Source organism: Mauremys mutica, chromosome 13, assembly GCF_020497125.1.
Source record: "Mauremys mutica isolate MM-2020 ecotype Southern chromosome 13, ASM2049712v1, whole genome shotgun sequence".
NCBI classification, from domain to species: domain Eukaryota; kingdom Metazoa; phylum Chordata; order Testudines; family Geoemydidae; genus Mauremys; species Mauremys mutica.
This window is the reverse complement of record NC_059084.1, coordinates 45,107,033-45,130,816: the sequence shown is the minus strand read 5'-3', so window position 1 is coordinate 45,130,816 and position 23,784 is coordinate 45,107,033. Positions and strand designations below refer to the sequence as shown.

General features: G+C 57.2%; 3 protein-coding genes across 5 annotated transcripts in view; 2 read left to right on the top strand and 1 right to left on the bottom strand.

The window, feature by feature from the left end:
- The first annotated feature begins 533 nt into the window (after positions 1–533).
- Positions 534–8,135, top strand: LTB4R2 (leukotriene B4 receptor 2). Of its 2 annotated transcripts, XR_006573111.1 has the most exons (3): positions 534–851; positions 3,707–5,788; positions 8,031–8,135. XR_006573111.1 is itself a non-coding variant. In XM_044985091.1 (2 exons), the coding sequence occupies exon 2, from the start codon at positions 3,741–3,743 to the stop codon at positions 4,854–4,856; it is 1,116 nt and encodes a 371-aa protein (XP_044841026.1). In that variant the 5' UTR covers positions 2,153–2,266; positions 3,707–3,740; the 3' UTR covers positions 4,857–5,896. The 2 variants fall into 2 exon arrangements, 1 of the variants encoding a protein (XP_044841026.1); XM_044985091.1 differs by lacking the exons at positions 534–851; positions 8,031–8,135 and adding an exon at positions 2,153–2,266 and having other exon boundaries at positions 3,707–5,896.
- LTB4R (leukotriene B4 receptor) lies at positions 7,848–12,081 on the top strand. Its single transcript, XM_044985092.1, has 2 exons — positions 7,848–8,221; positions 10,471–12,081. The coding sequence occupies exon 2, from the start codon at positions 10,488–10,490 to the stop codon at positions 11,532–11,534; it is 1,047 nt and encodes a 348-aa protein (XP_044841027.1). The 5' UTR covers positions 7,848–8,221; positions 10,471–10,487; the 3' UTR covers positions 11,535–12,081.
- A 1,115-nt stretch (positions 12,082–13,196) lies between these two features.
- Positions 13,197–23,784, bottom strand: part of ADCY4 (adenylate cyclase 4) — a 28,573-nt gene continuing 17,985 nt past the window's right edge. The window contains exons 19-25 of one of the 2 annotated variants that reach the window (XM_044986479.1): positions 23,185–23,269; positions 22,492–22,650; positions 18,278–18,424; positions 17,969–18,076; positions 17,592–17,706; positions 16,884–17,008; positions 13,197–15,285 (exon numbers count right to left, since the gene is read on the bottom strand). In XM_044986479.1, the coding sequence (XP_044842414.1) occupies positions 15,133–15,285; positions 16,884–17,008; positions 17,592–17,706; positions 17,969–18,076; positions 18,278–18,424; positions 22,492–22,650; positions 23,185–23,269 (892 nt within the window). In that variant the 3' untranslated portion in view covers positions 13,197–15,132. The remainder of the gene's footprint in view (positions 15,286–16,883; positions 17,009–17,591; positions 17,707–17,968; positions 18,077–18,277; positions 18,425–22,491; positions 22,651–23,184; positions 23,270–23,784) is intronic. The other variant, XM_044986478.1, reaches the window with a different exon arrangement.

The following is a 23,784-nucleotide window of genomic DNA, read 5'->3' as shown; positions in this document are numbered from 1 at the left end:
TCTAGTGGTTAGAGCAGGGCGGGCTGGGAGCCAGGACATCTGGGTTCTACTGCCGGTTCAGGGGGAGTGGGGTCTAGTGGTTAGAGCAGGGGGGGGGGCTGGGAGCCAGGACACCTGGGTTCTACTGCCGGTTTGGGGGGGAGTGGGGTCTAGTGGTTAGAGCAGGGGGGGGCTGGGAGCCAGGACACCTGGGTTCTACTGCCGGTTCAGGGCGGGAGTGGGGTCTAGTGGTTAGAGCAGGGTGGGGGCTGGGAGCCAGGACACCTGGGTTCTACTGCCGGTTCAGGGCGGGAGTGGGGTCTAGTGGTTAGAGCAGGGTGGGGGCTGGGAGTCAGGACGCCTGGGTTCTCTCCCCAGCTCTGAGAGGGGAGGAAAAGGGGTGTAGTGAGTTAAAGCTGGAGTTTGGGGCTGGCAGCCAGGACTCCTGGGTTCTCTCCCCAGCTCAGGGCGTGGTGCAGATTTTAAGGATTAGGTCAGGCCAGCAGGAATCCAGGATTTCCTTCTATCTCCAGTCTCAGCATGCCTGGCAGGGGGGTTGACAAGGGAACAGACATTCCCTGAAGCACCCAACCCGGGCTGAGGACTGAGGCGGGCGTGGGTGGAATAGCCAGGTGCGGAGTCTCGTTCTGGAACATCCGTGGGCCCTACAGTCTACGGGCAGGCCAGGGACTCTCCCGCCGGAGCGTCCTCGGTTCCCCAGAGAAGGAGTCTCAGCTTAACAGTTACAGACGCAAATGTTCCCCGGTGGCCTTATTACAAGGGGCCTCCCTTCTCTCTTCATCTCTGTGCAACAAGATCAGGGGTTGCTGAGGGCTCCAAACAGTGGCAGGAAACACCCCTGGTGAATGTAGGTGAGTCCTGCTCATTACTACTAGCAGTAATATCGGGAGGAGGGCTGGGGTGGGGGTGCTAGGAAAACAATCCCTTATTTTTGAAATACCACGTTGGCAGAGAGGCCTGAGATCTCTGAGAGAAACCTCTTTAATAGGATCATTTCCCATGAGCTGGGGAGGGGAGCACAGGGCTGGGCTAGCAGGGGCTGCGGGTCGGGAGTGAGGGGCACCGGCAGGATGGCGGGGGCATGGCTGGGCTAGCAGGGCTGCGGGTCGGGCGTGAGGGGCACCGGCAGGATGTGGGGGCAGGGCTGGGCTAGTGGAGGCTGCGGGTCGGGAGTGAGGGGCACCAGCAGGATGGCGGGGGCAGGGCTGGGCTAGCAGGGGCTGCGGGTCGGGAGTGAGGGGCACCGGCAGGATAGTGGGGGCAGGGCTGGGCTAGCAGGGGCTGCGAGTCGGGAGTGAGGGGCACCGGCAGGGCTGTGGGGAGCAGGGCTGGGCTAGCAGGGGCTGTGGGTCGGGAGTGAGGGGCACTGGCAGGATGGGGGTGGCAGGGCTTTGCTAGGAGGGGCTGCGGGTCGGGAGTGAGGGGCACCGGCAGGATGGCGGGGGCAGGGCTGGGCTAGCAGGGGCTGTGGGTCGGGAGTGAGGGGCACAGGCAGGATGGCGGGGGCAGGGCTGGGCTAGCAGGGGGCTGCGTGTCGGGAGTGAGGGGCACCGGCAGGATGGGGGGGCAGGGCTGGGCTAGCGGGGGCTGCGGGTCAGCAGTGAGGGGCACCGGCAGGATGGCGGGGGCAGGGCTGGGCTAGCAGGGGCTGTGGGTCGGGAGTGAGGGGCACTGGCAGGATGGGGGGGCAGGGCTGGGCTAGCAGGGGCTGCGGGTCGGGAGTGAGGGGCACCGGCAGGATGGGGGTGGCAGGGCTGGGCTAGCAGGGGGCTGCGGGTCAGGAGTGAGGGGCACCGGCAGGATGGCGGGGGCAGGGCTGGGCTAGCAGGGCTGTGGGTCGGGCGTGAGGGGCAGAGGCGTGTGGAAGCTCTCGGAGCCGTCCAGTTTTTCTCTCGCAGAGGGCTCCGGGGACCTTATCAGCCCCCAGCACCCATCCTGCGCTGTCATCTTTTCCCTGCGGGTGTCGGGAACGGGGCGGGGAGAGGAGGAATGACAGAGTCTCCAGAAACCACTTCTTCCAGCCCTGGGCACTTCGAGGTGTGTCCCCACCCGACCCTTCCCTCCCCGGGCGCCTACGGGATCGGCTGGGGGGATCCTGCCAACCCGCCTGGCTGCTCCTCCGCCCAGCCCCGTGCTGTGGGGCCCCATTACTCAGCGGCTCCAGTCCAGACGTGCCGAGCTTCCAGCCAGCCCCCACCCGGCCATGGAGGGACTGGGTTAGGAGAGGACAGGACACGCCCGCCTGGATTGGAGGCCACCCAGTGGGGTACGTTGGGTTGGGAGTGAGGGGCACCGGCAGAGCTGGGCTGGCAGGGGGCTGCGGGTCATGAGTGAGGGGCACTGGCAGAGTTGGGGGGGGAGCCCAGGGCTGGGATAGAAGGGGGCTGCATGGCAGGATTGAGGGGCATTGGCAGATCTGTGGGTCTTTCTTTCTTTCTTTCTGGAAAATGCACTTTCTGTTTCTAATCTATCTTCCCGTACAAACCTCCTGTGTTCTTCCATCTATCCATCAATCTATCCCAGTGGTTCCCAAGCTGGGGTTCAGGAACCCCTGGGGGTTTGTGAAATGTTACAGGGGGTTCTCGGACAAAAATTCCCTAATGGCGGCCAGAGCTGTCCCTAGGGACCCCAGGCAGCATGGGGCCAGCAGCCCGGAGCCCCTGGACTTCCAAGAGCTATGCAGATCAAAGCGAGCATATCTATCACACTGAGGAGATTAAAACTTCAAGACTCCTTAGAAGAAATGGAAAGGGAGGTGGATATTTTTTGCTGTTTTAAAAATTAAATAGGCAGCGAGTGTTGTTTTAAAAATTATGATAAAGACCAAGTTTAAGGTTTGTTTTAACATACATTGGTTGCCTGGACTGCTCAAGACCTGAATGCTTGGGTAGGAGGAACTCTTTGAGTTGGCTTCTTAAATCCCTTCCTGCTGTTTCACATCTGAGGGCTGGTCTACACTACGGGGGAAAATCGATCTAAGAGACGCAACTTCAGCTATGTGAATAACGTAGCTGAAGTCGAAGTATCTTATATCGAATTACCTACTGTCCTCACGGCGCGGGATCGATGTCCGCAGCTCCCCATGTCGACTCTGCTACCGCCGTTCGGGTTGGTGGAGTTCCAGAGTCGACAGGAGCGCGTTCGGGGATCGATATATCGCGTCTACGCCGATACGGCGGGTAGTGAAGACGTACCCTGACACTCCCTGATGAAACACAGGAGCCTTGTCTTGTAACAGGCTTATTCAAAGTGATTCAAGCTACGAAAGGGAGATCTTGGAAGAGTGTTGCCGTTTTCGTAATGTAATAAAAATGCTGTCATGATAAATAATAATTAATAATAAATACTGTGTAATAAGCATGTCATAAAAACAAATGTTATATTTCCAAGCTCACTGCTTTTATAATTTATACTCAGGTAAAGGAGAAAATCCCTGGAAATATTCACTTTCAGGAAGGGGTTCGTGAGACTTGACATGTTAGTGAAAGGGGTTCACAGGTTGTTAAAGTTTGGGAACCACTGGTCTATCCCCATAAATACCTGTCTCTCTGTCTTGCCATCCATCCATCCCCATACACTCTCTCACTCTCTCTCCCCATACATCCCTTCTATCTAATCTATCTATCTACCTATCTATCTATCACTAGATGTCACCCCCTCTGTTATATCTCAGCCCTTCTAACCTCATCTCCTCCCTCCCCCACAGGGAAACCTGTCCTGGTCCCGCGCCCGATGCCACCATGAACAGCTGCCTGCACACCTCCAGCAACGTCACCCTCCTGACGTCCTCGGTCTCCAGTGTGACCGGGATAGTTTTCCTCCTCCTGGCCGCTCTGATCGGGCTGCCGGGCAACCTCTTCGTGGTGTGGAGCATCCTGTGGAAGATGAAGCCCAGCTGCCGTTCGGTCACCTGCCTGCTGGTCCTCAACCTGGCCATGGCCGATGGGGCCGTCCTCCTGCTCACGCCCTTCTTCATCCTCTTCCTCACTTTCAAGACCTGGCTCTTTGGCCCCATCGTCTGCAAAGGCGTCTACTACCTCTGCTGTGTCAACATGTATGCCAGCATCTTCATCATCACGCTCATGAGCGTGGACCGGTGCTTGGCCGTCAGCCGGCCCTACCTCTCCCAAGCCATCCGCAAGAAGCGCCTGGTGGTCAAGATCTTGGCCGCCATCTGGGCAGTGGCCATCTTGTTGGCCGTCCCGGCCTTCGTGTATCGCCAGCTCCTGTCAGACCCGTCCGGGCGGTGGCAGATCTGCGAGCCGTGCCACGCCACACCGGGCCTGGCTGTCTTCCACTTCACCATGGAGACGGTGGTGGCCTTTGTGGTGCCCTTTGCAGTCATTGTGGGCTGCTACTCCGCCATCTTGGTGCGGCTGCGGGGGCGGCGGTGGCACCGCCGGGGAGCACGGACGGGGAAGCTCATCGCCGCCGTGGTGCTTTGCTTCGCCGCCCTCTGGGTGCCTTACCATGTGGTCAACGTGCTGCAGGTGGCCTCCAACATGGCCTCGGAGAGGGCGGCGGAGAGCCTGGGCCACGCGTGGAAGGCTGGCCGGGCGGGGGCCACCGCCCTGGCCTTCCTCAGCAGCAGCATTAACCCCGTCCTCTATGTCTTCGCCGCCGGGGATCTGATCAAGACCTCAGGGGCCAAGTTCATTGCCCAGTTCTTCGAGGGGGCCTCCGGGGAGGTGCACAAGAAGTCGCCCTCCCAGAGGGACCTAGACAAGGACACAGTGGCAGGAGAGGGCGTGGAGCTAAGGCAGCTTCAGGCAGGTGGGGAGGGGGCCAAGCAGGACGGGGCCATGCACCAGCTGACACCCCCTGGACAGGGTCCATACCAAGCTGCATCCCCTTAGCCCTCACTGATGCAGTACCACTGCCCTTGTGGGTGCTTTCCCTTTAAGGGTGGAGTTTCTCTCTGCCAGACATGGTTTCTCATGGATACTTGCTCTTTAAGAGCAGCGTTTTACTGTCAGACTCACGCTCATGGACACTTTCTCTTTAAGAGCAGGTCCTCATGGACACCTCCCCTTTAATTTGCTCTTAAAGAAGAGTTTCTCACTGCCAAACATTTCTCACTGCCAGATTCTGGGCCTTGTGGATTCTTCCCCTTTAAGAGCAGAGTTTCTCACTGCCAGACTTTGGTCCTCCTGGACACTACCCCTTGAATTTGCTCTTAAAGAGGAATTTTTCATTGCCAAACATTTCTCTCTGCCAGATTCTGGTCCTCATAGGTGTTTCCCCTTTAATTTGCTCTTAAAGGGGAATTTCTTACTGCCAAACACTGCTGCCTTACCTTCTTGTGCCCCTCCTATGTCACGGGACACGCCCTTCACAGGTGCAGTTTATCCCTGCCAGACTCCATCCAGCATGGAGACTTGCCCTTTAAGGGTGGAATTTCTCACTGCCAGACTTTGATCCTCAGGGAAACGTCCCCCTTAAGGATACCATTTCTCACTGCCAGAGTCCAAATTTCAGGGTCACTTCCCCTTCAAAGGGCATTTAAAGGGGAAGGTCTTCATGCTGGACTCCCATTCCCATGCTGTATTAATGGGAGCACACTGCTGCCCCCTTGTGGGCATTTCGATTCCAGGTCCTAGACTAGAAAGACAGGAACTGCCCTGCTCCCAGGGCCCACGCCGCTGGCCCTTGCCCCATGGACTCATGCGGTTACCAGCTGTAGGTGCCGTGAATACAGAGCAGCACCCGTTCTGCCCAATAACCGCCTCATCCCACTGGCAGTGCAGAAGACAGGCCAGGCCAGCTCCTCACCTGATGTAATACAAAGGTTGTTATTTGGGTAGCACTACCCAGTCAATGTTCCTGGGGTCTCTCCCAGCTCTGAGAGGGCAGTGGGGGGGTCTAGTGGTTAGAGCAGTGGGGGCTGGGAGCCAGGATTCCTGGGTTCTATCCCCGGCTCGGGGAGGGGAGTGGGTTAGAATACTGGGGAGGTTGGGCATCAGGACTCCTCGGTTCCATCCCTGGCTCTGCCCCTGATCTGCCATGAGTCCTTAGGCAAGAAACATCCTCTCTCTGTGCCTCAGTTTCTCCTCCCATCCCTTGTCTATTTAGTGTGTAAATAAGGCAGAGGTTGGCTGTCGTTCTGAGTCTGAGCAACACCCGACACAAAGGAGGGCCCCCGATCTCGGCCAGGGTCTGTGCAGCACCTGACACAACAGGGAGGCCTGATCTGACTCAGGTTTCTGCTGATAGTACTAAAAATACCATCCTTTGAATTCACGGCCTGATACCATCTTGTCTCTGAACCGCAAGGCAACAAGATCTTTGCTCAGAAACACCCGCATGAGGCGATGGGTTGAGGGTTACATACCATCAGACTCATTTTTTGGTCAGTAGCTCTGCAGATATATCAGTCGTTGGTGTAACAACAGCCCATGACTATGATACATGGAACTAGTTGCAATAAACCACTTCACAGGTGTGGAAAATTCATCTGACACCCAGAGTTCCTGTTCAACCTCAGGAAGTCGTGAAAAGCTTTCAAACGTTTATTAGTTGGGTTGGGTCAATGAAAGGGGGATTCGGTCCCTGCCTCTGGGAGAGGAGCGGGGGTCTAGTGGGTTGGGGGGGGGGGGGAACTGGAAGCCAGGACTCTATTGTGGCTCAGGGAGCTCTAGTGGTTAGAGCTTGGGGGACTGGGAACCAGGACTCCTGGGTTCTATCCTGGCTTGCTTGTGGAGTTCGGGGTGGGGGAGGCTGGGCGTCAGGACTCTGGGGTCCAATCTGCTTTTGAGGCATCACAAACTTGAATGCAGGGGCTGGATTTGGTGACCTCTCAAGAGCCCTCCCCGCACCACATTTCTACGCTTTTAGAAGTGTGCAGGGCTGGGCTTTCCTCAGCCCACACCAGCACACCGGGTGAAGTAGGTCACTGAGAGCTAAGGGAAGTGACAGAGCTGATGCAGCTGAAGAAGTGGGTTTTAACCCACAAAAGCTTATGCCCCCAAAAATCTGTTAGTCTTTAAGGTGCCACCGGATGCCTCGTTGAGCTGATTCAGAGCTCACAGTCAGTGTTAACCCCAGTGCGTTGCTAGGGGGTGCTGTGCTGCAGGGAGCAGGCTTGGGGGCTCAATAGGGGGCGCTTTCCCCCACAATCAGTGTGGCTCTAGGGGGCACTGTGCTGCGGGGAGTGGGGGCTCAGTAGGGGGCGCTCTCCCCTGGCAGTCAGTGCTGACCCCTGTGTGGCACTAGGGGGCACTGTGCTGCGGGGAGTGGGGAATCAGTACGGGGCGCTCTCCCCTGGCAGTCAGTGCTGACCCCTGTGCGGCAGTAGGGGGTGCTGTGCTGCGGGGAGTGGGGGGGGCTAAGTACGGGGCGCTCTCCCCTGGCAGTCAGTGCTGACCCCTGTGCGGCACCAGGGGGCGCTGTGCTGTGGGGAGTGGGGGCGCAGTAGGGGGCGCTCTCCCCTGGCAGTCAGTGCTGATCCCTGTGCGGCACTAGGGGGTGCTGTGCTGTGGGGAGTGGGGGGGGCTCAGTAGGGGGCGCTCTCCCCTGGCAGTCAGTGCTGACCCCTGTGGGGCACTAGGGGGCGCTGTGCTGTGGGGAGTGGGGGATCAGTACGGGGCGCTCTCCCCTGGCAGTCAGTGCTGACCCCTGTGCGGCACCAGGGGGCGCTGTGCTGTGCTGTGCTGCGAGGAGGGGGCTCTCCCCCCACAGTCGTTGCAGGGTGTGTGACTCAACACAAGACATGATCATCATGTGGGGACCTGTTCTCCAGCATCAGGGCTGGGGTCACTTCACTCCCCGATCCAGTTCAGGGCTCCGGGGAGGTGTGGGGGGGAGGGGGATGGAGGTTTCCAGCTTCCCTTTCGCCTCCCTCTCAATGGGCTCCACTCTGGGGAAGTGAGGAGGGGAAGCAGAGCAGGACACCTGGGTCCCAAGAAGCCTGGTCCCTTCTCCCCTCCACTTAGGGTGACCCCACGTCCTGCTAGTGGGGGGCTTTGGCCTCTACAACCGTCCCCTCCCAACCCTGAAAACAAAGTGTCCTCATTTTCCCCACTTGATTTTAGGTCACCTCCCCCGGGCCACCCAGGTCTCAGCGGGGCGGATCTGCCTGTGGGTTACCCAACACTGCTGAAGCTTCCGCTGGATGCTTGTACCCGCTGACTCAGCCCCCTCGGAGCAGCCAGACGGCTGGGGTGGCTCTGGGAGACGCCCGACAGCTGACGCGGCTGGAGGAAGAAGGTCCTAAGGATTAACCGTAAGCATCAGTTCATGCCAAGCTGTGGGGATGACCAGGCTGGGCGAACTGGATTCTGTGCGTCAGGAGTGAGGGGCACCGGCAGAGCTGGGGGGGCCCAAGGCTGGGCCAGCAGGGGCTGCGGGTCAGGAGTGAGGGGCACCTGCCAGAACTGGGGGGGAGCCCAGGGCTGGGCCAGCACGGGTCAGGAGTGAGGGGCACCTGCCAGAGCTGGGGGGGCAGGGCTGGGATGGCAGGGGGCTGCGGGTCAGGAGTGAGGGGCACCGGCAGGGCTGGGGGGGGCAGGGCTGGGCTATCAGGGGGCTGTGGGTCGGGAGTGAGGGGCACAGGCAGAGCGGGGTGGGCAGGGCTGGGCTAGCAGGGAGCTGAGGGTCGGGAGTGAGGGGCACTGGCAGGGCTGGGGGGGGCAGGGCTGGGCTAGCAGGGAGCTGAGGGTCAGGAGTGAGGGGCACTGGCAGGGCTGGGGGGGCAGGGCTGGGCTAGCAGGGGGCTGTGGGTCGGCAGTGAGGGGCACTGGCAGAGCGGGGGGGGCAGGGCTGGGCTAGCAGGGGGCTGTGGGTCGGGAGTGAAGGGCACGGGCAGAGCGGGGGGGGGCAGGGCTGGGCTAGCAGGGGGCTGAGGGTCAGGAGTGAGGGGCACTGGCAGGGCTGTGGGGGCAGCGCTGGGCTAGCAGGGGCTGTGGGTCGGCAGTGAGGGGCACTGGCAGAGCGGGGGGGCAGGGCTGGGCTAGCCAGTGTCTGCGGTTCGGGACTGAGGGGCACTGGCAGAGCTGGGGTGGGGGGGCAGGGCTGGGTTAGCAGGTGGCTGCGGGTCAGCGGCAGAGCTGGGGGGTGTATGTGGGGGAACCACATCATCTAAGTCAGTGAGGGTGGAGGGCAGCCAGGTCACTGGGTCCTGTGGTGCTGCCAAACTCCTGCCAGCCCCATTGCCCTCCAGTGCCCTGGCCGGCTCTTTCACTGGGAGGTGTCTCCCTCTCCCCCCTTCCTGCATCTTCCCCCCTTTTGCTGTGAAATGACGGGTGGAGTTAGCACCAAACGGTGCAAGCGCAGGGAGGAAGTTGCCCCATCAGCAACCCACATTGTCCACAGGAAACCATACACCTCTTCCCGCCATGAGAGCCACCCCTCCATCCCCCCGCCACTGCCAGAGCCAAGGGAACTCAGGGTGGGTAGGTAGATAGAGGGGGTGGACGGGGATAGATAGATAGATAGATAGATAGATAGATAGATAGATAGATAGATAGATAGATAGATGAGGGGTGTATAGGGGGATAAATAGACGAGTGGGGTGGATGGAGGGGTGTGGATGGAGGTGGATAGATGTACATGAGGATGGATAGGCAACGGGGCGGGTGGATGTGGAGCTAGACGGGGTTATGTGGCAATTGATACGTATGGAGTAGATGGCAGAATGGATGGATGTGCGTAGGGATGGCTAGACAGAGGGAAGTGGGGAGCTGGATGGATGTGGGGGGGATGGATAGAAAGAGGCATGTGGAGGGAAGGAAAGGTGTGTATGGGAGGCTACAGAGGTATGTATGGAGATGGATACATATGGCTGGGATGGAGTGATGTATGTGGCAGTTGGAAGGGGTGCTTATGGGGCTGGATAGGCAGGAGTGCTTATGGGGCTGGATACAGCAGCACGAGGCATGAAGGGTGTGTATGGGCTGGCTAGACAGAGGAGTGTGGGAAAATTGAGGGGTGTTTATGGGGATGGATAGACAGAGGAATTGGGGGGGATGGAGGGGTGTAGGTGGGGGATGGATAGACAGAGGAGTGGGGGGGATGAAGGGGTGTATAGGTGGATGCAGGGGTGCATATGGCGATGAATAGACATAGGAGTGGGGGGAATGGAGGGGTGTAGGTGGGGGATTGAGGGGTGTGAATGGGGATGGCTAGACAGAGGAGCGTGGGGAGATTGGGGTATGGAGGGGTGCATATGGGGATGGATAGCCAGAAGAGCGGGGGGACGAAGGGGTGTATAGGTGAACGGAGGGGTGTGAATGGCGATGGATAGAGGAGTGGGGGGATAGAGCGGTGTATGTGGGTGGGATGGAGGGGTGCTTATGGGGATGGATAGACAGAGGAGTGGAGGGAGATGGAGGGGTGTGTATGGAGGGATGGGGGGGTGCGTATGGGTAGAGCGATGCAGAGGATGGAGGGCTGTATTTGGGATTATGGAAACTGAGGCAGAAGAAGCACTATAGAGTCCTTACTGTAGTTCTCACTAACCCTCCTGTCCTCCAGACCCTGCTCTCGCCCCAATGACCAACGCCACCTTCAACGCCACCGCCCAGTCGGGCACGCTGCCCCCGTTGCCTGGCGCCAAGCTGGGGCTGACCGTGCTCTCCTTGGCCTTCATCCTGGGCTTCCCAGGCAACGTCTTCGTGGTGTGGAGCGCTCTCTGGCGTGTCCAGAAGCGCACGATCACCTGCCTCCTCATCCTCCACCTGGCCCTGGCCGACTGCGCCGTGCTGCTCACTTCCCCTTTCTTCCTTCGGCTCCTGAGCGTCGGGCAGTGGGAGTTCGGCTCCGTGGTCTGCCAGCTGTGCCACTACGTCTGCGGTGTCAGCATGTACGCCAGCATCTCCCTCATCACCCTCATGAGCCTGGACCGCTGCTTAGCTGTCACTAAGCCCTTCATCTCCCAGAAGATCCGGACTGCCATGGTGGTCAGGTCCTTGGTCTTGGCCATCTGGATGGTCTCTTTCCTCCTTGCCGTGCCGGTCATTTTCTACCGCAAGCTGGTGCTTAAGGGCAGGCACCTTCTCTGCGACCTGTCCCATCCCACCATTGGCCACCTTGTTTTCCACAACCTTTTTGAGACCTTGACCGGCTTTGTGCTGCCCTTTACTGCCATCATTTGGAGCTACTGCGTCATCGGGCGCAGGCTGCAGGACACCCGCTTCCGGAGAAAGCGCCGCACCAACCGGCTCATTGTGCTGATCGTGGCCGCCTTCGCCCTCTTCTGGCTGCCCTACCACATGGTGAACATCCTAGACGTGGCTGGGGCACTGAGCCACTCCAAGAGACTCATCATGGCCGGGAAGATGGCCCGGCCCACCCTGACGGCCCTGGCTTTCTTCAGCAGCAGCGTCAACCCCATCCTCTATGCCTTCAGCGGTGGTGCCTTGATCAAGTCGGCTGGCATAGGCTTCATGGCCAAGCTCTTTGAGGGGACGGCCTCAGAAATGTCCAGCACGCGGCAGGGGACGGGGCGGACCACCCAGCGACGCGAGGAGGCCAAGTTGGAGATGGTGCAGGATGGGAACCCAGAGAGCATCACCCTTTCCACCAACCCGCTGGAGTAGCCCTCGGCCATGTGGGACAGGCACTCCGACAATCCCACCGCATCCACCAACACCCTGGACTAGCACTAGGGCACGTGGGACAGGAGCTGCAACAATCCCACCTCATCCACCAACACCCTGGGTTTGCCCTGGGGCCATGTGGGATGGGAACTCCCAAAAATCTCACCGCATCCATCAACACCCTGGGTTTGCCCTGTGTCCGTGTGGACAAGAATAGGAAAAATCTTCCTGGGAGGCCCAGAAGATGATGGTGCAAGGCCCCAGCTGACTCCTTCATGGAGTGATGGTGAAACTATCAAGAATTTGCTGGGACAGTGCTCGCGTGCTTCTTATTTGGAGGTTGTCCTGGTCTGAACAACCTGCCCGCAACACCCATTTTCCCTTCCTCACTGGCTGTGACTTTGTGGGGACAAACCCAGGCTCCAATATCTCCACCGTGACACCACCAGGGACTGGCCCGGCTACACGAGGAGAATAATTAGACTTTGTGTAAATGTGGAAAAGGGACTCAAGCCTGAATGGGGATGAGTGCAGGCGCTGCCATTGGTCTGTGGAGAGGAAGTGGCCTGTGTGCTCAGCGGGCGGGGGAGTGAAAGTGGGAGGGGTAGAGAGCGGTTGAGGGACAGAGGCAGGTGGTGGGGGAAGAGACGGTGAGAAACAGGGGGAGGGATGGCGGGAACGTTGAGCGGCTGAGGCTGGGCGAGTCCGTGTCTTCAGGAAGTGCTTGAGGCTGCACTGACCCCACCCGAGAGCAGGGCCCCCGTTGTGCCAGGCGCTGCACAAACCCACGGTGAGACAGCCCCTGCGGCTAGGCACTTGCAGTCCAAATGGGCAAAGACAGGATTATTACCCCTAGTTTGCAAACGGGGAAACTGAGGCATGTGGGAGGTGCAGCGACTTGTCAAAGGTGATACTGGGAGTCTGTGGCAGAGCAAGGAACAGCATGTGGGCGTCTAGGGACCCAGTCCAGGGGCCTGAACCACAGGACCATCCTTCCCCAACTCTATTGTCACAGCCAGACACAAAGGGAATCTGGGATTTCACCAGGGAGCTTTCCTGTCTCCCATCTGAGCTGCAGGGTTGGCTGCTCCCAGTGGCCAGCTAGGGCACTACAAGCCGTCGGTCCACAGTGAGGCGACTAGGAGCAGCTATTTTAAGCTCGGGCACCTGCTTAGAACCAGCGTAGTAAGTATGCGAGTCAGCCCCACTAGGGGGCGCCAGGCCGGCTCAGAGCCAGCCCCGACTGGGCGGGGGGACGACCAGCTGGCTTAGCGGGTGGGGAATGGGACACATGGCCTGTCCCCGCTAGGGGGCGCTGGCTCCAACCCAGCCCCTCAGCGGGCAAATTCACCCTCTGTCTTATTTTGCTTAATTAAAGGACAGTTTCTGTGTAGCCTGTTACCAGGGCTGGCCCAGGGAAGCTGTGAATCCTTCACGCCTGCCGTAGCCTTCTCGTTGGTTCCGCTGGTCTCAGCCCTCAGCCCCACTAGCCCCTGCTGCTGCCACCTGCTGGAGGAAATGAGCCCTGCTGTGTGATGTGTGTGTGTGTCCTGCTGCAGGGGATCAGACCTGCACTCTCTGTGTGTGTGTGTCCCTGCCACCCCCTGCTTGGGGGGGAGGGGGACCTGCTCAGTGTGTGTGCGGCGAGTAACAAATAGCCACAGAGACGCCGTTTACAAATCAGTAATGCTGCGTATTCCTACGTGACCTTAAATAGAATAATTACAGCCACAAACAACGACGTGAAAAGACCATTACCAAAGTCAGTTTTGCACAGGCCCCTGAATTTGGGCATTTCCTCCCTTGGGCATGCTCAGCTTTGTAACCTTAATAATATTCTTTTAATGTAGCTTGTGCGGGTGATTTCCTGGGTTTTTACAAAAGCGAACTCGAAAAAAAAAAAAAACCACAGAGAAATCCCCTCATGTGGCATCATACTGACAGCCACATGGCTCCTCAGCAGGGCTGAAATCACTGGATCCACCACACAGAGCTGCAGAATAACTGGTAGCAGTAGTAGGTTGTCATCCTCTATGTGGTCCTGCACTCGAGGGGAACAAGCGTCGGTTGCACAGCTGTTTGCTCCCGTGCCCGTGCCTCGTCTGCACTCAATCTCCCCACCCCAGCACCTCCTGGCTCCCAGCCCCCTCACCCCGATCTCCCACTTTCCATTTCTCTCCCTGGCTTCCAATCCAGGCTCCTTGTCCAGCCAGACCCAGTGTCCTCTGAGGTCAGACGAAATGATCTATTGCCCTCTTCTGGCCTAAAACTTCCCCACCCCAGCAGCTCCCAGCCCCACTGTCCCTTCTTAGCTCCCGGCCTCCTTCCCCAGACAGCCCCAGGCCCCTTTTCTCAGCTCCTCGTGCCATACTCTGCCCACCTCCAAGCGGTGCCCCCTCCCCTCCCCTCCCAGACTCCTCATTCCCCTTCCCTAACTCCCCCACCCAATTTTCTCCCCTCTTCATTCAAATCAGGCAGCTTCCGTCTCCTGGGCCTGGCAGGGGGGCACTGGGAGCAGAAGTGAGACAGGAGCCCTTGTCCTCAGCATCATCCTGGCCCAGAGCTGCAACTGCAGGGAAAGCCCTGCTGACCCTCGGCTATGGAGCGACTTCAGTGGCTCTTAGCTGCCAAATTCCCAAGTTCCTGCTCGGAAGCAAGGGGCACTGGGGCTGCTGACAGAAAAGCTCGCCGGCAAACCAGTGGGGTTTTCACTAGCCTCGCTCTCCGAAACAGCTGGACTTATTCGGCTCAAACTTTCCAGGAAAAAAAAAGTCAGTCTGAGGCAGACACCTGGCGTGGGAACTGTCAGCCCGAGTTCAGCAAGATTATCAGGAAACAGGGGCTTATAATGGGAGCTGCCCGGGAATCAGTAGGCTGATGAATGGCCCTGCCTATATTAAAACTATAGAGAAGTCCCCCTATACACACACACACACACACACACACACTCACACACACCCCCTCCCTACTCTGCACACACAATCCTCCCTTCAACACGCCCCCCAGGCTCTGGCACACCCTGGGGAAGGATGATCTTCCCGGGGAAGCCAGTTCTGGTCTCTCCGGAAGCTGCGGTTTCCTGCCACTGATCTTGGGTAACAGGAAGTACATACACACCCGGGGCTGAGACCACAGCACGCCCGGGGTCTGGAGGCTGGGGGGTGGGCGGCCTTCAAGGAAGAGGGATTAAAGGGGGAGGGGGGGACTCTCCTTAGCTGGCTCCCCCAGCCCCTCACGGAGGGGGATCAGGTTATTCCGAGCTCTCCCTGTACCCCCGTATTGTCTCGCCCATCCTGACTCACCCAGCTCTTCAGGGGTGTCATTCCCCTCTGCACCCCACCCACCTCAAACCAGCCCCCTTCCATGCCTCCTGCAGGTGGGGTTCATCGCCCTCTGAGCCGCCCCCCCAAATCGCCCCCAGCCCTTCCCATTGTGAAAGACTGAGTCCAGGCATCAAGTCATGACATGAGTGGATGAATGCAAAGCCGTCAGTCTCCTGTGCCAGCTCCCCCGAGTGGTGGAGAGGAAGTACTGCAGCGGGACGGAAGGAGACCAGCCCTCTGTGCTGTGTCCATTTGTCCGGGGGTGCGGGGAGCTCTCAGCTGAGCATGGCGGCCTGCAGGCCACCGCGGGACAGGTCGGTGCAGACGTAGTAGGTCCGTAACTGGCCTTTGCCCTTGACCTTGATAACCCCGCGGAGGTAGCAGGTGTAACCCAGGGTCTCCAGGGCCCTGGCTGTCTCCTCTGTGACCTGGGGGGAGGGAGTAAAGGAGAGAAGGGAGAAAATTAACCTTGTAATTTCAGCAGCCCTCCAGGCTCCCTGGTTGGGGGGATTCTGGTGCTGCAAGCGTCCCACAGCGATGCCATGGTCCCTGAGTAGTCGTGACAGGTAGGGCCCAAGTGAGGTGGGGGACCACACTTCCACCCTGCTCCCCCCACTTTCTTCCCTCCAGTGTGAGCTGTGAGCTCCCCCACTGCATGCCCAGCGAGGGACCCAGGTGCTGTGAGCTACCCCACAACAGTGTTGCCAACTCCACATAGCAGGAAGTCACCAGACAAACCCTGAAAAGTCGCTAGATGTAGCTGTTTAAGCACTGAAAGGAGTAAAAAATGTCACTGAACAGAATTTCCAGAGAATTCAAGAGAGAATTACACACACACAGAAACACACACACACACACACACACACACACACACACACAGAGGCGAGTATAGTCACAAAATCATTCACAAGCAGCTCAATAGTGTTAATCAAATCCATTCCGTGCTCTTCTTACTACGTTCTGCTGCGCACCAGAAGCAGCTACACCTACACCAGTACACTGCCATCCTCAGGAGGGCGCCCTCTGCTCACTGGGAAGGAAACTGCAGCCCTCTGCTCACTGGGAAGGACGCTCTGTACATGGCAGCCCAGGTCGGCTGGGGTAGGTTCATTTCAGCTGAGCCTCGTCTTGCCAGCCTGGGTCTGAGCTGACAGGTTAGTGAACGGGAGAGCCCAGAACCAGGGGGGAGAGGACATTCGCCTGACCTGAACTCAGCGCTGCACGGAGCCAAGAAAGTAGATTTAAAAACAAAAGTCTGCTACGCAGACCCCTTCCCCCCACTGCCAGGGTTTCATTTCTGGAAACAGCTGGGCTGCTAGCCCCAGGCCACGCCAGGGGAAGGAGTAAAGAGGAACCAGAATCAAGCTAGTTCCACTTTTGATCCTGTAATAAGGGCTTCATCCCTGAAAGCAACGGTGCTGCCCCGTCCCATTGGGGCACCGGGCCCCATCTCATTCCACCCCATCTTCCATCCATGTGGCTCTCCTCACTGGCTAACCTGCCTCCCTCAATCCTGCTCACTTCATTAGCCGTCTTCCTCTGCACCCCAGGGTGTGCTACCTGCCACAGAGCAGCGAGAAAGAACACATTTGGGTATAAACAGGGCCTGGCTAATGTGCTGCTCTCACCAAAGTGCACCTGGCTTTAGCAAAGTATTTAATTAGCCTCCACAAACTTCTTTTCCTCGCCTGCAGATTAGAGTGATCTCAGCCCAAGAAGCCCTGGAATGCGACTCCTTCCGAGGACGTGCTCAGTTGAGACCTGATGACATTGACTTGGGGTGCAGCAGAACGTAGTAAGAAGAGCACGGAATGGATTTGATTAACACTATCGAGCTGCTTGTGAATGATTTGTTGACTATACACAATGGTGACGTCTTTCTGTGAATGCCACTGCAGTTGGCAGTGAAAGTCACTAGATTTGTCACTGGTCACGTTGACACTTATTTTCTCGCTAGGGAAACCAAAACGTCACTAAATCTGGTGACAAAGTCGCTAAGTTGGCGACACGGCATCATTCCTCATACCTGGATCTTCCCCAGCACCCCGGTGCTCTCCATGCGACTCGCCACATTTACCGTGTTTCCCCAAATGTCATACTGGGGTTTCTGGGCTCCGATCACACCAGCCACCACGGGGCCATGGTTTATACCTGGACAGGGGGTGGGAAGGTGGGAGAGAGGTAGGAGGATGGGGGACACAGCTAGTAAGATTTGTGCAGGGCGAGACCATGTGAACATTTCATAAGGGCCTCAAAAATTACCTGCCATGACATAGTCTTTTGGAACAGCCCTGAAATCCTAGCACCGAACATCAACGTCCCAGCTCGGCACCCCCAGAATTCCAGCACCCAGTGTTGAAATCCTGACACCCAAATACCAAACACATTCCCCCAAATCCCTACACTGCTCCCCCCCAATCCTAATCACATATCCCCAAAACAGTCATCTGAACAGGGTCAGCACTGGTCATTGCACATGTGGTCAAGTGGGTGGGGTCATCACTGGAAATGGGGGAAGCAGGGCCAGTCGGGTGAGGTCAACGTTTGCCATAGTTGGTGTGCCCAACCCACAAGGTCAACGTTGGCCATTGGCCATGGCCAACCAGCAGGCCCAAGATTGGCTGTCAGCCATGGTCAACCAGCACGGTCAACAATGCTGGCCACATCCAATGGACAGCAAAGGTTGCAGAGCCTGGGGGTGATTGTTCCTGCATCTAGGTTGGAGGGAACTCACCCACACGGAGTTTGAAGTTGTTGAAGGAGTGTTTGTTGATGATATCCAGCTTGGCTATCAGGGCCACCGCGAACTCCACCATGATGCCCAGGTGGGTGTAGCTCCTCTCGGCATCCTGAAGGGTAAACCCCACCACCACCACAATGGGAGAGGAGGAAAATCCACCAATCACAACCTGGGAACCAATGTCTAACCCCACCCACAACCAGTGAGAAAGCAGCCAACCCACGATCAGGGCATATCTCCAGGAGATGAGCAAGGGTCTGAGATAGATGGGACACAGGGTAAGCTCAGGAGCTGTCACCCAGCCCCAAGGGGTTCTGGGAAACTGGGGAACACTTGGCGGGAGCTCCAGCAAGGAGAGAGAAAGGAGGTACCTGCTGGTTGTCCTGGCCAGAGGTGGCATTTAATCCCGTAGCTGCCATGTAGGTGCTGCCAATGGTCTTGATCTTCTCCACACCACTGAATTTTGGCTTTGACAGCAGCTGCAGAATTAGAAATAACCAAGTCATTGGTCCATTCAGCCCCATCTCACTCCCCCTACCTCCCCTGGATTGGATCCTCAGCCCAACCAGCTCTATCAAGACAGCAGCCCTCTGCCGCAGATCGGCCCCATGACCCATTAACGATGTGCTGAGATGCTGCCCGCTTTCCAGTGCCCAGATCTCATCTGAACCCCCTCAAACCTCATCAAAATCCGCAATGATCTCATTGAGCAGCCGCAGACACTCCAGCCCTTCGTGGTTGACGTTGGACTCGGAATAGAACTCCTTGAAGTCGGGGATGGAGGCGAAGAGGACACAGACACAGTCATAGGACTGATGGTAAAGGTCCTGGATGGGAGAGAGAGACAGCGCATCACTTTCTGATAACTTCACACAGGACGGGGACATGGCAAATAGACGCAAATCAAACCCCAGCTAAAACCCACCTACCACAGCCAACCCTGCCACCAATCAAACCCAGCCACCCCCAACCAACACAGACCTCACCAAACCTGTCCAACCACCACAATCAGTACAGCCAATATAGCCCACCAACTCCAACCATCATCCCCAGCCGATACACCCACCCAGCCAACCCAACCACCACAATCAATACAGAGGGGTAGCCGTGTTAGTCTGGATCTGTAAAAGCAGCAAAGAATCCTGTGGCACCTTATAGACTAACAGACGTTTTGGAGCATGAGCTTTCGTGGGTGAATACCTACTTCTTCGGATGCAAGTAGTGGAAATTTCCAGGGGCAGGTGTATATATGCAAGCAAGAAGCAAGCTAGAGATAACAAGGTTAGTTCAATCAGGGAGGATGAGGCCCTGTTCTAGCAGTTGAGGTGTGAAAACCAAGGGAGGAGAAACTAGTTCTGTAGTTGGCAAGCCATTCACAGTCTTTGTTTAATCCTGAGCTGATGGTGTCAAATTTGCAGATGAACTGAAGCTCAGCAGTTTCCTAGACACCACGGTGCAAATAAGTGATGGTCACATTAACACCACCCTATACCGAAAACCTACCGACCGCTATGCCTACCTTCATGCCTCCAGCTTCCATCCCGGGTACACCACAAGATCCATTGTCTACAGCCAAGCACTGAGGTACAACCGCATCTGCTCTAACCCCACAGACAGAGACCAACACCTACAAAATCTCCACCAAGCATTCCCAAAACTACAGTACCCGCACGAGAAAATAAGGAAACAGATCAACAGAGCCAGACGTGTACCCAGAAGCCTCCTACTGCAAGACAAACCCAAGAAAGAAACCAACAGGACTCCACTGGCCATCACATACAGTCCCCAGCTAAAACCCCTCCAACGCATCATCAGGGATCTACAACCCATCCTGGACAATGATCCCACACTTTCACAGGCCTTGGGTGGCAGGCCAGTCCTCGCCCACAGACAACCTGCCAACCTGAAGCGTATTCTCACCAGTAACTGCACACCGCACCATAGTAACTCTAGATCAGGAACCAATCCATGCAACAAACCTCGATGCCAACTCTGCCCACATATCTACACCAGCGACACCATCACAGGACCTAACCAGATCAGCCACACCATCATCGGTTCATTCACCTGCACATCCACCAATGTAATATGCGCCATCATATGCCAGCAATGCCCCTCTGCTATGTACATCAGCCAAACTGGACAGTCTCTACGGAAAAGGATAAATGGACACAAATCGGATATTAGGAATGGCAATATACAAAAACTTGTAGGAGAACACTTCAACCTCCCTAGCCACACAATAGCAGATCTTAAGGTGGCCATCCTGCAGCAAAAAAACTTCAGGACCAGACTTCAAAGAGAAACTGCTGAGCTTCAGTTCATCTGCAAATTTGACACCATCAGCTCAGGATTAAACAAAGACTGTGAATGGCTTGCCAACTACAGAACCAGTTTCTCCTCCCTTGGTTTTCACACCTCAACTGCTAGAACAGGGCCTCATCCTCCCTGATTGAACTAACCTCGTTATCTCTAGCTTGCTTCTTGCTTGCATATATACACCTGCCCCTGGAAATTTCCACTACTTGCATCCGACGAAGTGGGTATTCACCCACGAAAGCTCATGCTGCAAAATGTCTGTTAGTCTATAAGGTGCCACAGGATTCTTTGCTGCTTTTACAATCAATACAGACACCCGAGCCAGCCAGATCCCACCACAATCAGCCAACTCCAAACAGCACAGCCATACAAACCCAACCACTCCCAAACCACACTCCCACAGTCCAGTAGAGTCCCCACCTCCAACCAACACAGCTATCCAAACCCCACCAACGTATTGATCAGCACAGCCAATCAAAGCCAAACATCCCCAACTAACACAGCCATCACACACCTACCCAACCAGCCCAGTCAACACAACCCACCACAGTCAGCCAACTTCAGCAATACACCCCTCATCACAGCCAGCCAAACCCAAACACCCCCAACCATAGCCAACCACCCCAACTAACACAGGCATCACCGCAGCCAACCAGACCAAAACATTCTCAAACAACATAGCAGTCATGAAACCCATTCAACTAACCCAAACACAGCCCACCCCAGTCAGCCAGCAGAGCCCACTCCAGCGAACCAGCTCCGGCAAACACATCTACCACCACAACCAATCAAACCCAAACACCCCCAACCAACACAGTGCACCAAAGCCAACCAAACGTCAGTGAAACCCAACCAGCCCCCAACCAACACAACCCACCAAACCCAGACAACCCACCCATCACTAAACCCAGCAACCAACCAACCAGCCCCAGCTCCAACACAACCCAAAGCAAAACCCCACCAGACCACCATGATTTATCCCAACTACCATAGCTTCCTGAACCCATCCGTCACCTCGCACGAAACAAAACCCAACACAACCAATATTATGACCCACCGAACCCAACCACTTCCCCATTCCACAACATCGCCCCAGAAAGTTTCCACTACACCATCACACACAGACCCCACAAGAGCAACTTAACAGTAGCTGTTGAGATGCTCAAACCAGCCAATGTGATTCGGTAGCTCAAACTCATTCAAGTTAGACCAGATGCAGAGAAGGGCTGCAGGGATGATCGGGGGAATGGAGAGCCAGCCTGACAAGAGGAAAAAGAGGCTGACTGCTCTCTGTAAATACGTCGGGGGAAACACCAGAGAGGGGGAAGAGCTCATGAAACTAGAGGACAATGCTGGCACGAGAACAAATGGGATAAACTAACCAGGGAGCAACGGAGGCTGGAGAAGATAAGAAGGTTGCTGACTATCGGACAAAGGAGGTTCTGGAACAGCCTCTAATAGGAGTGGTGGTGGTGAGAAAACCCTACAGTAGTGTGAGGATGGTGCTCGATAGGGAAGACGGGGCTCTCTGAGGTAGCAGGACCCGCCTTTGGTGACCCAGGAGGCCTTTTCCCGTCCTACAGTCCTAAATCCAAATGATTTCAATGGGAACTGAGTGTCCATATCTTGGCAATCTTAGTAAACTTATATGGACACACGCCATGTCAGGATCTCAGGAATGAGACCCAGGCATCCAGGAGAGTTCTCCTACGGACCCTGCTGTTCTCAGCAACACAGGTGAGGGAGTAACATGGGGAATGGGACCCAGAGATCTGGGACCCGCAGTTCTCAGCCCCACAGGGGGAGCAGGATGGAGAATGGGACCCAGACATTCACAGTGACATCCCTATGAGACCCACAGCTCTCAGCCCCAGGGAGACAGGACCAGGATCGGGAAGGCAGAGGTCACAGATTCTTTCCCCCCTCAATGCATAATTGGCCAGATGCATTCCAGGGTATTTTTCACCTTCCTCTGAAGTACCAGGGATTGGCCACAGTTGCAGATGGGACATTGGATGGGGTGGACCAGGGCTCTGAGGTGGTTCAGAGAACCATCTGTCTAGATGCCTGGCTGGTCAGTCTGGAGCACATGCTCTGGGTCACCAGATTTGTGGTAGAGAAGGAACCTCCACCCAGGTCAGATTGGCAAGGATCTGGGGCGAGTTTCCACCTTCCTCTGAGGCATGGGGTGTGGGACGCCTGCTGGGATCACCTGGGCTTGTGTCACCGAATAAATTCCTGGCGTTGCAGGGTCCTCGGGCATCAGCAGCACCTCAGTCTCTCCAGTGGCCACAACAGTTTAGCCTCCCAAGGACTGAAACGCTTTGGTCTAACCCAAGCTGGGCTCAGTAGAGAAGTACCTGGGTGAAGATCCATGGCTTGTGCTCCACGGGAAGTCAGACTAGCTAACCTAGCAATCCCTTCTGGCCTTAAACTTGGGGAAATTCTATGAATCGTCAGCCCACTTCCTTCTGGCTGCAGTCCCCATCTTGGCCACCGGGTGGCAGCATTGGCGAGTTGAATGGTGGCAGTCCGAAATTCCCCCGTTAAAGGGGAGGCACACAGCCAGGCTGACCTCGTTACGCCGGTTCTGGCCGATGAATTGCTGAGCCACGTCGGCCGGGAGCACATTCTCCAGCAGGACACGGTTCAGGTTCTCCATGGTCTCGATCTCCTCGCGCTCCTTCTTGAACTTCTTCTTCCACAAGAAGTCAAGACGGCAATAATACTCGTTCTTCAAGAGAGACACAGAGGGGCTCGGCCCATCAGGACCCCCCAGTCCTGGAGAGGGACGGTTCTCACCCTAGTGGGCCCTGCACTTCCCAGCATCCAGTAGGAGCGACTGGGATGGGACCCAGGCATACAGGATAGCATGCAGATCCCAGCACCTGGCGGGAGAGCCTGGGACAAGGAATGGGATCCAGGCCCCTGGGATGGAAGTGTGGGGCACTGCAGCTGCCAGCACCCAGGGAGAGAGTGGGACCCACGTGTCTGGGACAGCAGCACAGGACACTTTCTTCTAGGTCGCTTGCACCAATCACAACAGACTGGGATGGGACATTGGACCCAGGTGTCCTGGATAGCAGTACAAGGTGCTCACCCCCAGGGGCACCGCAGCAGGACGGACTAGGATGGAGAAGGGAACCCAGGGGAGGTCCCCAGTGGGTCCTGCAGCTCTCAGCCCCACACGGGGAGGAACTGGGAGGGGGAATGGGACCCAGGTATCTGGGATGGCAGCGTCCCACCCCTAGGGGGCCCTGTGACTCACTTGTCTAGCCAGGGCCAGCAGGGTGAAGAAGAAGACAAAGAAGGAAACGGCTCCCATCAGCTTGGGTTCCTTCAGGACCCCCGGCCTGCGGACAGGAGAGAGACCAGGCAGCAGAGAGAGGGTTGCCAGCTTCCTAATTGCTGAGTGCCCCATGTCCCGCCTCTTCCCCCGAGGCCCTGCCCCCTGCTCGCTCCCCTCTCCCCTCCACTTCCTCCACCGCCTCCCCTCCCTGGGCTCCCTCTGCTGCGGAGCTGCAGGCTGACGCGGAGCCGGCCTGCCTGCCTGCTCGCAAGACACAGGGGGCGGCTCTGGCTGAGCAGGGGCTGGCACGGGTTGATGACCTGGTGCCTCCCCTCCCTGCCGCCCGCCAGGGCTAACCGGACTTGTAGCGTCCGGTCCGTACATCTTTCCGGTAGAAAACCGGGCACGAGGTAACCCTAAGCGCAGAGCAGACCTGGGCCCGGCTCGGACCTGCTTAGCAGGACTGTGTTGTGTTTGAGTGGGAGACTTCTGGGTTCTGCTGGGGCAGGGGCTAAGCAGGGGGCGCTCTACCCTGGCGGTCAGTGCTGGCCCCGGTGTGACACTAGGGGGCGCTGTGCT

Coding starts and splice junctions, on each gene's coding strand:
- LTB4R2 (XM_044985091.1), top strand. CDS start 3,741: ATGAACAGCTGCCTGCACACCTCCAGCAACGTCACCCTCCTGACGTCC.
- LTB4R (XM_044985092.1), top strand. CDS start 10,488: ATGACCAACGCCACCTTCAACGCCACCGCCCAGTCGGGCACGCTGCCC.